We start from the raw sequence: 16,206 nt of genomic DNA, 5'->3' as shown, positions 1-16,206 counted from the left end.
CCCCTTGACACTCCTATTCATTTTGTATGTAGTTTAATGAGCAAATATGAACGTGTTAGATAAGATGGTGCGCAAAAATGTGACAATAGCAACTTTTACTTCTGAAGAACTTTCTGCCATAATAAGAACATACAGTTTGTTATAATTTCCAACCACTTCAAGTGCTGATTTCAATCAATCTTTGAGTACCTCTAGTACTGTACAGTATTTTAATTGGATAATATCGTTAACATCGGATGACTCTACAACATCTAATAACAACAGATCTTATTTAGCGATTAAAACTATGTCTTGAATGTAATGGGCAAATATTTCATTCGATGTTAAACAAATGATATCCACAGGCGGTACAGTCGTAGGGATTTCTCAGCTATATATTTTTTATTCATTGCATTTCTTTTGCACCTCTGATTATTTGTTAGTGGAAACATATATCTATTTTTGCCATATTCAAATGTCATCCTATACTCGTATAATCCTAGTTTCATTGATTATTACGTATTATTTACTAAACACGGTCCTTTTCTTATTTAATATTACAATCAGTGGTTACAAACATTAAAAAGAACAAGTATGGAAAATAAAATTCTATGATATAAGGAATAATACAATAAATAATTAAAATCTAATTCAAAGTTACATAAGAATAACTGACAATAGTATTAGTATTAAAGCAGAGATATGATGCGCTATTTCCTCTAACAACGCTAGAGAAGCAGATAGAATACCTTGCAGATGAGACTACCATAATAGCTTCAAATCTTCTTATTTTCTGTGCAAAGAAAGTAACAAGACATGAAAGCAAGATCGCTAAAGAATTAAGTTGCCTACAAACTTTGACCTTTAGTTGTCCAATAGCATTGCAGCATTTCTGATGGGGGAATACGTCATCGGTATTACAATTTGATTTCCATCGTCTAACTCAGTAATAAATTATTAATCATTTTAATCATTTCTGCGTGAGTAGATATTTCTAAACATTACAGTTGCAACATTTTTAGAAATTACAATGTGTAAATAAAAATTACAAAAATACAATTCGATCTGCAATCTGTGATTATATTGTTAGGTAAACCAAGTGTTTTCGATGCTGCTACAAAATAATGACTCAATATTTCGGCTGAGATGCTACTAAATTATAATTATGATTTACCTGCATCTTATGTAAAGAGTAACATACAGCGTGGTAAAAAAGTTCTGCATAAAATTCATATTTTCGTTAAACAATTTTTTTTTCGAAAAACGGTGAGACCCGTCGATTTTTATTTGATCCAGGGCATGTTGTTATGTGGAAAAAATTTTTTTTGATAATCCACTTACGGCAGCGATGACATAATTTTTTTTTTAAATGACAACGCATATTTTTTTCGTTCGAAATTGATGACAGTGATAATTATCTAAACAACGGTGTGAAAATTTCGATGTCTTACATAACAATTTTTTTAGAAAAATAAGTTCTTATAGGTGATAATTGTCTACTTACACTATTAATGGCTCCGAAAAGGACAAAGTTGACAAAATTACATTTCAAACGAGTAAAATTACACTAATGTTTGTGTAAGTCTAGCGAAATTGTTCGAATTGCCCACCCTGTACCATTTGGCATTGTCCTAAGCGTGTGTAAACGCCGTCTACACTTCGTTCAAGCATTCCCGGGTCGATTTGATTTATTTCAAAACGAATACGGTTTTTAAGTTCTTCCAAATCACCTGGTCTGTTTGTGTACACACGCGATTTCAAATAGCCCCACAAAAAAAGTCTAGAGGTGTTAAATCAGGCGAACGCGGAGGCCACTCGATTGTTCCGCGTCGCCCGATCCACCGGCCAGTAAACGTGTTATTCAAGTACTCCCGTACTTGCACTCCATAATGGGGCGGTGCACCATCCTGCTGAAACCAAATTCTTTCCTCAGGAATATCAGGATCCTCGTTGTTCGGGAATAACTCTGCTAAGCTTGGGACCAAATCGAACCGCAGGAAATCCAAATAGCGAGCAGCAGTTAAATTTTCCTCGAAAAAATACGGGCCTAAAATACGACGCCCTATTATTCCCGCCCAAACGTTCACCTTTCGGGGGTGCTGATGATCTACTTCTTGCACCCAGTGCGGGTTTTCCTGAGACCAATACCGGCAGTTATGTCGATGCACCGATCCATTAAGATAAAAAGTAGCCTCGTCAGAAAAAATTATGTTCTTGAGGAAGTCGGGGTCTCCGTTACATCGATGCATTAAATCTTCACAAAAGTGGAGACGGCGGTCTGGGTCGTCCTCAGTCAATGCATGTATCAAGTGACCCTTATAGGGGTGAAATTTCTCTTTTTTGAGAAAGTTCACCACAGTTACATGTGAAATATCATTGTTCAATGCAATCGACCTTGTACTAGAATGAGGGTTGTCCTGGAGCTCCACCAGGATATTCAATCTAGTTTCATCATCTACTCTAGGACGACCCGCACGAGGAGCATCTTTCACACTACCAGTTTCCTCAAACCTTGCCAGTACCCTACTAACCGTAGATTGCGTAATTGGTGGTCTGTCAGGGTACGTTGCATTAAATAATTGGCAAGCTTCTTGATGGGTTCGTAACTTATCGCCGAAACCAATCATCCTCAAAATATCAATTCTTTCGCGTTCACTAAGTTTTGCCATTTCGAATTAAACGATTTCACCAAAGAATGTTAAATCGGTACTGATTTTTAGTCTTCAATATTTCAGGTAATCTACTCCTTTCAAGTAAACATTTCTTTGGATCTTTTTTTTTTGGGGAATTTATCGGCAAACTCGAAGACAAAAAGTCGACCTTAATTTGCTACATACTATTTGGATTTTGTGCGGTTGAACTTGGTTCTAAATTTTGCAGTTTAATCAGGATCCTGACAATATCTGATGAATAATTCCGCAAATATTACATAACACCAGTTGCAACTTAAGTTATCTGAAATGCTTTCTGCCGAATAAATTTTTTTCTAAGGCATTTGATCCGTAAACAGCAAATTATTGCATTCAAGAACTTAAGGTGCATTTTTCTAAAAAAAATTGTTATGTAAGACATCGAAATTGTCACACCGTTGTTTAGATAATTATCACTGTCATCAATTTCGAACGAAAGAAATATGCGTTGTCATTTAAAAAAAAATTATGTCACGGCTGCCGTAAGTGGATTCTTGAAAAAAAATGTTTCCACATAACAAGGTGCCCTGGATCAAATAAAAATCGACGGGTCTCACCGTTTTTTGAAAAAAAAAAATTGTTTAATGAAAATATTAATTTTATGCAGAACTTTTTTACCACGCTGTATATTTAATGCATACTAATAATACTAATTTGGTAATATCGTCCAAGATTTTTAGAGAACCTTAAATGTAAGCATACCCGTTGTATAATATAACACAAAGTCAGTTACTGTTTTCATTTTGACATAATTCAACATTTTCTCTTTCATTTTCAATCTCTCCAACTCTGACTTAATTTAACAGCAGGTACTTGTCCAAGGAATTGTTGGTAGTCATGTATGGAGCTGTCTCATTGAGGCTTTCGATTCAAAAAGTTCACTGACTACCAGCGTTTATTCTTTTCGTATGGCTCCTTCTTTGATTGCAAAATGAGACGAAAACCTCTAAAGCGATTTATCTGGTTTAACAAGTATATACATATAGAACATGACACTTTGTATCTGTTGATTTTAATTCATTTGCAGCTAGCTCATTATCGTTGTATTGCAAATCGAAATCTTTTTATAAAAATGTTTACTAATTTTTTTTTTTTGTTAGAAAGATTAAAAATATATTTTTGATAGCATCATCGACTCTTCCTTAATAAATGATCTTTTGAAACCTTGTGAATTCGCCACTACAAATTTGGCCTCCATAATTATATTTTGACAAAGTTTTAGATAACAGTTTGTGAGCTTAATAGTATTTAAAGAACAATCTAACGGTAAAAAAATTCAAGAACAACAATATGACACACGACACAGAGAAACTTCAATAATACAGATCAAAACTGAAATTTTGTAAATTCATCAGCAAAAATAATAATATTTGACGTTGACGTATAATACCAATGACGTCACTCATCAGATTTTTTGGGCGCAAATGGTTCGAAGGGGATCAGCGATTTGTAGGGAATCTATACTTTAGCAAACTTGGTCGTTAATATCATCAAAATCTTGGTTTTAAAACGTATGTAGGTATCTTTAGAAGTGATGATGTACTTGCTTTATTTTCAAATCATGCCAGTCATAATATGGATATCGATCATAGGAAGCATAGTCCAAATGACTAAAGATAATGTTCAACATTTTAGAAGTCACATGTGGTATCTATACCTTTTTGCTGCCTTTAAAAAATATATGGCATGACGTTTGGAAGGATTTAAATCCGCACCAGTTAGATAGGTTATCGATTTCATACTGAATATAATTATAAAACTTTACAAGTTTGGTTGTGACTTTTGTATTCTAATTTTTTCGTGCAAACCTCACCGTATGACTTTGTTCCCAAACCGCAATTATAACGAAAAATGTATATAAAAATATTATTTTTGCCAGCCCCCTTTAGAAACAATCTACCCCACAAATTTTTCTCTGCTGTACAACAATCTTTCGCTACCACATCTCGAGAACAGTCATACTGTACCATAAAAGATCTTTTATGTATGAACCACTAATTGATTCGAAGGAAATATAAAAGCCGTTGTCGTCATAACCTTAATTAAAACGTCTGTTCCATATATCCCCTTTCGCAGACGCGACGAAAGAAATTAAACTCACGTCCAGAAACAAAAGGCAGCAGGAAATGTGGACAATATAAGTGTCACAGTATGCCGTGCCTCATCGTTGATGTAGAGAAAGTCCTTAAATGGGTGAGTTGCTATGCTAAAGGGTACGACGGTGGCCTTCTACGCGACACCTTTCCCTTAAAACTGTCATGTTTTACCTGAGGAGGATCTGTTTAACCTTCGTTATACCTAGATGATTGCGTTACGTGACCTTTAGTTCTAATTTATTTATTTATACCCTAAAAGTCATAATGTCATGATGTTATGTGCTTATATTATATAAAACATTAACAGGTACACTGAAAAAAATCGCTCTTTATCCCCATTACATTTACAACATTCAGGGTGTCCCAAGACTAAGCGCCAAAATTTTAACCATGTTATTGAATCAAAAGCAACAACTCGTCAAATATTTTTAGTAATTAGTTTTGTAGTATAACAACCCCGGGTTCAATTGCAAAAAAAAATATAAACGTAGTTGTGGCCAGAAATATGTGATCGTCATAAGGAATCCCTACGTTGTATACATATCTATTTTTAATTGACTGAAAGGCGCTGGCTACTAACTTTAAAGAGGGGAAGTATGGTTTAATTTTATAAAACAAAAGCAGAGTAAATACACCTAACTTTATTATTTATGTACAACAGTCTTCAAATTAAACATGTGACACATAGAAAGAACAACCAAAACATTAACAACCATTTAACATAAAATGAGAGTGCCAGGCTCACCTAGAGCTCCTGTGGGGAAAGAGCATGGCAGAGAAACCCACGATCGTTGCTCTAACCATCGAAATATAAATACAAAACAACCGCTGACCAAAGGCATAAATTAAGATCCTTTGCTAATGATAAATAACACCCGACTCATTTAATTTCTCACTAAATATCACCTCATTCGAATTAGACATACACACTTCCAAGTAAAACTGAAGAGGTTTGGTGTTAGTTAGCCGTCAGGGCCGGAAGCTAATAATAACAACAATAATAACAACAACAATAACAACAATAATAACAACAACAATAATAATAATAATATGCTTCATTTCTCCTGAGACATAATACAATGCATGGAAAACGTCACGTAAATACAACAAAATTCAAGGTACTGGAGTCCCATACGGGAGGCAATCCAGAGCAATTCTTTTTTTGTATTCAATTATTCTTTTTACAGATTCATTCCTCAAAGGCGAAAATGTTAGTAAATTCAACAAAGCTCTTATATGCGTATGACATAAAGTGAGAACAAGAAATGCTTTATTACTTGTTTTTCGAACAACGTAATCATGACAAAACAAGTTAAATGTGAAACAAAGAAGTTGTTATTGCAATATCTGAGCAGTCACGACAATATATACATATTTTAACATGTAATAAATAATGAGCAATCTTTCATAATAATTGTAACAATTTTACGTTAGAAAAATATACGCCCCTGAACATGAGACAATGAAGGCTAAACATATACAGAATTATTATCATGAAACGTCTATAATCATCACAATCATAAGATTACATAGAACAATTAACAACAAAGTACTTAGAGAATAATTACCTGCTAACTAATACCGGTTAAACACTTTTAATTTTTCACTACTTATATATTTTCACCGTGCGCCGATCGTCTTACTTTTCAGAATCAGAATTCCCCACCTAAGCGTTAGTTTTTGCGTTTCCTTCTACCAACTCTCAATATTACGTTTTCATTATTATACAACACCCACGTAACAGGTGACGTCGAAGTTGATACGATAAGTATGGTTTTGCACAGTTTTGAAATGAAATAATGTGTTAAAATTTTAAATTCTTGTTACACTCCACTGGAGCATAAGTCAAGTGAGTTAATAGTAAATAAAAGAACGGGATTTAATTATCGCTGGTATTTAATATTTAGACTGAAAAAAAGTTGGAAATAGTGATATTCCATAAAATGGTGGCATACATTACTTAAGTATTTTTTTAATTCATATGCATCTCTTTAGCGTTATTTTAATGGATAATATAATAATATAATGGACAAAATACTGAAAAAATGTGGGTTTTTCGAAAAATTGATGAGACAGAAGTTCTTGCTTAGAGAACTTCCTTGGCACCTATTTCTAGAACATCTTGTACAAATATAGATCGTAGAAATAACATTTGCGTACATTGTAGATATGTTTACATGAATACAGTACGAACAATAATTAAAGTAATCTACTTGCATGTGTAAATTTACAATGTATAAACATTAATTTATTCATTTATGCAATTTTCATGCAATGCTACACTGACATCAGTGATACAAAGTGCTAAAATGAAAAAGTCCTGTTAGAAAGAAACACAGGTGGTTTAAATTGGAAACTTTTTATTGTCTGCAGCTGCAGTTACAAATGTAACTTAATAAAAAAATTATCTTTTCTTTTTGAAAATTTTTTTTTATATTGTTGGTAAAATTTCGAATTGCTTTAAATGTGAAACTCCGTTTCTAATGTCTGGCTTAACAAAAACTAATTAACAAAAAAATATGGATAATGAAAATTGCTAATTATTGAGATCCTGTCAATTAATAATATATAATTCGAATTATCTAGCTGGATATAAATCTAATATTAAAATAAATACGTAAAATATTCTAATTGATTGATAGTAATTAAAAATTTGATCCTTCTAGATAACATCGATCTGAACAATTAAAAAAAAACAATGTCAAAGGGCCATCTTCAAAGAACCCTGCCTCCCTTAGGAAGCATTTTGGAACACGATTTATCACATCGATATAAAATTATTTCCATAATTTACTGGCTTCGTTTGTCGGACACACTGTATAGTACGGTATTAAACCTATTATTATTATTTCAACATTTTAAAAATGCTGCACTACTTTTTTGTCCCAAGTTGTTTAAGTTACACAAAATTATGAGAAATGTGCTGATGCTTTTCGTTTATTTAGCTACAACATTGTCGATTTCTGTATCCTGTTTTTAGTATTTCTAAAATATTTTTTGTCACCAAGTGAGCAGTAGAAAAATTAAATAAGAATTTAATAACTATCTCGCTCAGTTTTGGATGTTCATTTTTCATTGAAATCCAGAATTATACAAAAGTTTTAAGTTTAAAGTTTGATATTTGTGTTATTTCGGAAGAAAGTTCAATAAGTGCTTTTCTTTAATATTAAGGTTAGTATGGCTCGTATTCTTTGAAAATGGATCTGAAATCCATATACTTAATTTTCTTAGATCTTCGATCTATGGGTAACATTATCAAAAATGTTGGTGCAGTACTTGCAAATAATCTGAAACAAATAGCACATCTTTTGGATTCATATTTAGCGATGTGAAAACTTCGTCAAATCGAACATTTTAGAATTTCTTTTATGTAAACATTGCCAGAATTTTTTTTAAGCTTCAATTTGTTTCAAAAAGTAAAACCATTTTTCGTATTTTCTTGGAGTGATAAATTAAAATCATTAAGAAGAAAAATTCGTACCTACTAAATACACAAATCTAGCTACCCAATCTTAATACAAGCTACGACGACCTTTAAACAAATTGTTGCATTTATTCTTGTAGAGCTGGGATAGAATCCTATCTTTTGAGAACCATCTTAAATCTGCACGAAGAAGAAGATTATGCACTATCACATAACGTTATGAAAAATCGAGGAGGCTGCGACAAAACTTCATTAACAATTTTCACTTGGCTAAATTCTGGTGACAATTCGGTAGCTAAACATTCTTCCTTGGTCGTCTCCTATGAGTCCATATCAATTCTCATATCAAATATTTTTAAAGGTGACGGTTATCAAAAAAAAAGAATTCCGATAATTTTCTAAGGAACAAAAAAGTTAACTTGATCTAAATCGGTTTATTTCGACCCAAAGCAACTATTCTTGAAGTGTGTTACTTCTTTATTGGACACTTTATAGGCAACTACAGAAAAAAACAAATTATATAAATTATGCTACAATTCCAACAGTCCTGTTGAAATATTTTCCTCTCAACCCTAGATTGGGGGCTGTGAAACGTGCAAAAAATGAAATCCAAATTAACCCGCACGACTAACAAAATTTTATTTCACGGCCTGCCCAGTTAAATTAATGACGGCAATTTTTAAAGTAGCTTCCGACATTATTTATTAATGCATCATCCTGAATATAAACAGATCTCTTTTTATTTAATCGTTTATGCCGAATGTAGAGCAGGAGCAGTATGGGTGCTGGTAAGAATAGCTTTCTCAGACCTATATTCCGAATACATAGGGCCGTTTTTCCATTTCCCTAGACTACGGGACATACCAGAAGGTTGGACTTCACGTTACAGTTACATTTTATCGACCTGCGCTAGATTTAAACTCCATAGGATGAGGAACGTTTAAATTCAGATACATTACTAAAATGGCTACCTTCTTATAATATTTAATATTGGTTTACTTAGTGGTTACAATGTTCGTGCATATTGAAACTATACCTACCATGTACATTAGCCAGAAGTTGAGCACATACCTACATGTCATGGAACATGTGATATCCCGATCCATATTACATAGATATATTTAAATAATCATGATTATTTTACAGTAACAAATGCAAAATCAATAAAAACATTATACAGGGTGGCCTGTAAGAAAGTGTACAAAATTGAATGCGATATCCTTTAGGTAAAAATAAGCAAAAGAGTTATTTATTCAGGGTGTCCGGATGCGAATGGGTCGTACTTTTAAGGGTAGCTTCCTTTGAATGAAAATTAGCCAATTTAGACCAAGTTACTCTTGTATAATTTTGCTTCCTTTAAAAGTTACGCGTCTTTGAAGAACATTTAAATTTTTTTTTTCTTTCCTTGCTATTTTTTCTCAAGACATTTTTAAATGACGGAGATGTTTTTTGTCGAAATTTTCCATGATCGTTTTGCATAAATGCGGCTGAATTTCGTTTATACAGCGCTCAACTTCCTCCTTCAAGGCGTGGGTGGTATGGACTTATTAGCCTTAGACTTTAAAAATCCCAGAGAAAAAAGTCCAACATCGTTAAATCGCATGATTGGACGGCCAATTCTGATTACCAAAACGAGAAATTACACTACTAAGAAATAACTCATGTAGTAATTGAATTGTTGAAACCACATGTCATCTACATGTTACTATTTAGGTACAAGAAACGTTTATCATGTCGCGATAGCGAGCACCGTTAACTGTTATTGCCTAACCAGCCGCATTCTCGAGGAAAAATGGTCCGATGATGCTTCCAGGCATACAAAATTAATATAAATACCTAGGCATAAATTAAACAAAAAATATGTACCTACCTAAATATACAAGTAGTCTAATATTATAATTAGCACGAATAAATTAGAAAGAAAAATAAAAAAAAAATTTCAAGGATGGTTTTCCAAATGTACCTATACCACCATCGTCATCTTCATCAACCTATACTATTTTCTTATTTGTACTTCTAATTTCATTTGCAAATCCTTCAAAGTTTTTAGTAACTTTTGTAAATTTAGTAACCGGGATTATAATTTTGTTGTCGAAGCATGCGGTAGCCTGAAAGAGTTCATCTGATAACACAACCGCACGAAAAAAAAGTTGTCTGTACTTTTCGTGCGATATATGTTATCCGTAGTATTTTTGCCTCCTGACCACAAATCCGGTGTCAAAATTGAGTTATCACATCACAGGAATTTCGTAACCTCAAAAAACAGATCAAATATAGAAAAAATTCACGAAAAAGTGCTAGGAAAAGTACAAAAAAATGTTCAAATGTTCATTTGTATGGTTAAGAGCCCGCCAAACGTGAATCCGCGGTCAGAATTGATGATTCTTTTTCTAACCTAAAAAAACGAGTCAATTAAGTTCAGATATCACGAATTTTCAAAAAATAACAGATTTGCGCCAAGTTTGGTATACCTACGGGGGTTTTCGGGGTTGCTGATCACATATCCGAGGTTAATTTTGCAAAATTCAAGATGGCGGATCCAAAATAACAGACCAAATTTTCAAAAAATTACACATTCGCGCCATATTTTGTATACGGGGGTTTTCGAAGTCACTGATTACGATTGGGTACTCAGGTTCAGTAAAGTTTCCATAGTTGTAGGTTGCAGTAGATGTAGTTGTACTTATTTCCATTCAAATAAATGAAAGATATGACTTCGATGCTTGATTTATATTAACTGATCCTTTCTTATGTATCCTGGCTATACTGTTGAATTATTCCGAGCAAGTAGTAGTTACAATATAGTATAACAAGAAATGTCTGCTTCATATTCGAATTAATAAAGAACACAAAAACTTCATCTAGTATAGTAAATGCGTACAATTCATTTTGATGATAATATCTAGGTACCTACAATAGCAACATTGGTATATTATTGAAAAACAATGTTAATATTAAGGTTGTCAGCAATGTCTGTTGACATTGATGTCTTTTAGGTTGAGAATGTTTATTCCGGACACGATTTAAAGAAAACTGTATTTACACCATATTTCACTTTTCATGGAGCCACCCTCTCGCTACGAAATAATTACCAGCAAAGCGATTAGTTTAATATAACCAAATCTGATTTTAATCATAGGCTTGCGGTTCTAAAACAAGAGGGACTTTTGAAAAACGTATATTAGCAATTTTTTTCTAAAAGTTAGTACTGTATTCTAATATATAATTATAAACATTTAGTTTCATTACTTTAATGTAACCAATAATTAAAAAATATCAAAGTTAAACAAGCGTTTCCTTTTTTTTTTGGTTTATATTAAGCTCACATTCTCGAGAAAATGTTTTTTATTCAGCTGTTAAAAAACGATTAGACTAGGAATCTATCTGCTCCTGTTTAATGAAAATATCCACATCAAGGAATACATGGCAAAAGAAGAAAAAACATTAAATAACTAAATAATTGTCTTCTTTTCTGGAGCACTAATACGAAAAATAGTTTATAATGGTAGGCTTCGTATTAGAGAGGATTTAGAATTTAGAAAAATAAATTACACAGATATGAGGCGAAATAACTAGACAAGAAAGAAGAAAAGTAAAAAAGGGAGAAAAATGAAGAGAAAGATTTAGTTATTTAATGTTGTTTTTTTGCTATCAATATTTTCACGCCAAATTTTGTTTATCAACTACATGTATAAAAAATTACTTCAGAGCTAAATAGATTTATAGAAAATAAAAAGTAAACGAAGGAAACGAAACGAAACATATCTAACTTCAGTAATTTTTGAACTAACGGTTGTACATAGTAAAAAGCTTTTGGTACCCATATCTCGAACACTTTTAAAAATATTTTATTCAAATTTGGTAGAATGATTTCAGCAGATGCTAAATTGGAGAATATCACATATTATAAATATGATAAAGAATCGTTAACAAATTTTTTAAAGACCACACTTTTTAATTTTAAAACAAGGCGCCTATAATTAAAAAGAGGAATAAATTGGATAGCTAGATTTTATATATTTTTGTTAATAATAGTTTATTAAGTTACTATTTCGATTTATCATTACAGGTTGATTTCGGCGAAGTATTCATCCCCCCTAATCTAGAAGTACCAAAACCCAGAGTCCTCCCCGAATTCAAGAGACTTGCTCACGGACTACGTTCAGACAATATAAGCATCCTAGACGCCAAAACATTTTATATTCCAAATTTACACTACGACGGAGCCGGTCCAGACGCGTATTTCTGGGTTGGAAACGGATCAGAGCCCAGTCCCTTTGGAATCAAAGTCCCCAATGAGATGGGTTCGTTGGAGCCGCTGAGAGGTTACCAAGGTGAAGACATAGAAATTCAACTTCCTGGGTCTCTGACGGTCTACGATATTGATTGGTTGGCCGTTTGGTGTGTGCAGTACAGGCACAACTTTGGACACGTGATGATTCCGAAGGATCTGGACGTTCCTCCGGCTTTGGGCCAAACAAAAATATCGGTAAATAAACGAAAAACAAAGAAAAGCAAATCGGGACGAAAACATCATTGAGTGTTTCAGTTTCTTCATGTCATCTTCATCTTTTATCTTACTAATTTCCATTTCTCCTTAATCTTATGGTTTCATTTGTATTACCTCGTACAGCACCGAAATTAAATAAACATATTTTTTCACCGTACGTTTAATAGTTTCTCTTGCCCTAACATGATTAGCGTCTAATAAAACAGCTCAGTTTCAATCATAATATATTGCGTTAATTGAAAATGTACACACAATATCAATTTCTTAAAACGTAAAGACTACCACAAATTTTCCATTTTTATGTGTATAGGTATACTTACTCAATAATTTACAAAATTACAAAAATCATATCAAAATTTCTTATACCAAATGTGTCAAAAATATAATTTAAATATAATACATTTTATAATGTGTCAGGATATCTTTGATGAAAAGATTTGGACACCTCAATCTTTGTTTTGAACTTTCTACAACTTTTGTAGATGAAAAATGGTTGTTTTTATAGTACTTACAAGGGCTAACTTAAAAAAACCCTTCAACTTATTAGACCTGTTCCTTTACGACTTTTTTTAAATATCCGTTTATAAAAATTTAGTAATCTGTGGGTTAAGTGTGACAGTCGAACACACAGAGCACAGACTTTGCGAATCTAGCAGCTCGGTGTCTTTCTGCTTAAGTTGTTATGATAGCCTCGATACATCTCTTGTAGCTTGGGGGAAACTGCAGGATTTTGTATCAGGCGAAAATTGAAAACTCTAAACTACGAATTTTTTATTTTCTGTTACCCTTCCCTGCTTTATAGTCTCCCTTGGTGGCCCTAAACAAGCCTCTGATGGTGGTAAAGAGATGCATGATGTATTTCATCTTAATAGTGAATTATTCGAAAGAATGGTAAAATATACTACCACTCAGAATCAACCAATTCGAAAGGTAGGCGGTTTCGAGGCTAATAGTAGGTACAATTACAATAGCTAAGGTACAGATAAAAAATAAAGTTAAGCTTACGCTTATCCATAAATCCTGACGAGTGTAGGTTAAGAGTTCCAGGAAATATAAAATCGGAAAATTTCTTCCTGAACAAAGATTGTTGCCCTGCGTGGCAGACCGTATTCTATGTATTCAAACTTTTAGATCTGACGACGCCCCTAAAACTATGCATAGAAAATATCGGCAAATAGACGAACCCTCTTCTTCTAATGCAGATAAGATCTTAATTTTTAGATAAGAATAATTAAAAAAGGTCTGAAGGAACATGACCATATTGAAGAAATTACCCTTTTCCGTTAAAAAAAAAGTATCACTAACGTCACCGGTCATTATGTACTTCTTATAAAAAAGTGAGCAACTAAAAATAAAAATCGTGCATCTCATTGATTTTCTCAAAAAAAGTTTGCATGCCTTTTAATTGAATGAACTTTAATGAACTGACGTACTGTACAATATTTAAAAACATTCCCAAATAAAAAAAGAAAAAGAATAACAAAAAAATTTGTACAGATAAAAATAGGAATACATATCTTAAACACAACTGATTTCCTTTCCATTTAAACCGTTTTAAAAAATACTGGTTTTATTTCTTATTGTAATAAACTATTTCTTTTCGTGACCAATTTTGTTTCAATGTTAATTTTAGCAGTGTCATCTAATTTGTATTTTTTTTATTTACAAGCCGCCTTGGTGGTATAATCCAGTAAGTATAAATTTTATGAGCATGATTGTTTGTAGACATTTTCCAGTTGTGTTAATTACAGTCATGAGTAATAGTAAAAGTAGCATATAGCGTATAAAATGCAGTGAGCTTTTCTAGTAGTTTACAGCAAATTTGCTATATTCATTTATATTTAATGTGATTTATATAAAATATGTTTATAATGATCTGTCACGAATTATTTTGTAAATCCATTAAACTACGTATAGTAATTCCACCCAGAAATATCTATAATGTGTTTCAGACAACATGTGTCGTCACTGTCGAAAAAGGTTATTCATCCACCAATAAGAATGAACGTTATTTGATTATAAACTTCTGGGACATTTTTTTTAAATAAACAAAGGAACTATTATTTTTGTACAAAATAAATAATACAATAAATATCCGAAGTACTTAATTATAAAGTTCAATCGGCGATTTACGTATCACTAGGGAACGGAATTGGGTGCGCGTTTATCAACTCCGACATCACCGCGGCGGATTCGGAATCGTGAGTGAATTCAAAGAATCGATTCTGACAACGAAATTGGTATCGATGATTCGAATCCTCCAAGTTCCTTGTCTTGGTACCTGCTTACGAGCGATGGCGCATGTTTTTGAAACACTCTGTATAGTCATGCTCTTGCATACTATATCGAAGAACATATTGACTAATATCGACCAAGTTATTAATTCAATCCACTATATACAGAGTGTTGATAGATTATTTCGCAAATTTTCAAGACATACAGATTTTATGATACGTTTGGGTTTATTTAAATTACATTTTTTTTTCCTTAATTACATGGAAATCTATATCTTTGAAAAAAAAAGATTATTACGGGATTGGGGTTTGTGCTTTTTATATATTATAATTTGTCTTTCCCTGATGATAGCAAACCAGTAGGAAGGAAAATAGAACATTCTTATACTAAATTAAAAGGGCCCCATTACTTTTAAAAAATTGGCAATCAACTAGTGATTGCCACCTCCTAAAACTATCTCTTAGATAACACGTGTGATTTCATAATACGTAAATTAGTGTCCGGATTATATAAGTTTAAAATATGACTAGATATAGAAATACTTTTAGGATATCGCAAAGAACCACCCACTTTTAAGGGATCTCTCTAATTATCCATTATCGAAAATAGTATGTTATTTTTTGAAACGATAATTTAGGACTTCTCTGTAATATCTTATATATAAAATTCTCGTGTCACAATGTTCGTTCCCGTACTCCTCCGAAACGGCTGGACCGATTTTGATGAAATTTTGTGTGCTTATCGGGCAGGTCTGAGAATCGGCCAACATCTATTTTTCATACCCTTAAATGTTAAGGGTGGTCCACCCCAAAATTTTTTTTTGTTGTTTTTTGGACAAAATTTTATTTTTTTATTTTTTTATGATGTGGCCTTAAAAAATACATACAATCCTAAATTTTCACCCTTCTACCATCAACCCTTATTTTTTAATAGCGATATTAGTAATTCAATAATTTTCAACCCCGGTCGATAACTGATCAATTATCACTTGATCATTTTTTTTATCCCCGCCAGGCGTCGACCGGTGTCACTTCTGACCCAGTAAACACAGCACGGAGTAGGGATGAGACCTCTCTCACACAATGAGCCGTTTCTCACTCCCTACAGTTTTCGGCCATTATTATTATTGTTTGTGCATCAACCGTAATAATGACATTTACTATTACTATTAATAAAAAAAATATACACGATATACACTGAATAACACTAAATATAATATAGATGGTAGAAGTGAAATTTCTTTATGAAAAATCTACTAAAATAATCCTAGGA

At 32.6% G+C, this 16,206-nt stretch overlaps 1 protein-coding gene across 5 annotated transcripts in view; it reads left to right on the top strand.

The window, feature by feature from the left end:
• The window catches only part of LOC108912028 (protein Skeletor, isoforms B/C), a 148,726-nt gene that overhangs the window by 94,880 nt on the left and 37,640 nt on the right, over positions 1-16,206 (top strand). For all 5 annotated transcript variants that reach the window (XR_002763103.1, XM_018717169.2, XM_018717172.1 and 2 more), the window contains one exon: positions 12,259-12,678. Coding sequence is in view for 4 of the 5 variants with exons in the window: in XM_018717169.2 (XP_018572685.1) it covers positions 12,259-12,678 (420 nt within the window). In the remaining variant the exon portion in view is untranslated. The remainder of the gene's footprint in view (positions 1-12,258; positions 12,679-16,206) is intronic.

Source organism: Anoplophora glabripennis, unplaced genomic scaffold, assembly GCF_000390285.2.
Source record: "Anoplophora glabripennis isolate ALB-LARVAE unplaced genomic scaffold, Agla_2.0 scaffold600, whole genome shotgun sequence".
NCBI lineage: Eukaryota > Metazoa > Arthropoda > Insecta > Coleoptera > Cerambycidae > Anoplophora > Anoplophora glabripennis.
Note: the sequence above shows the minus strand (reverse complement) of the source record. Positions and strands in the feature narration are given on the sequence as shown.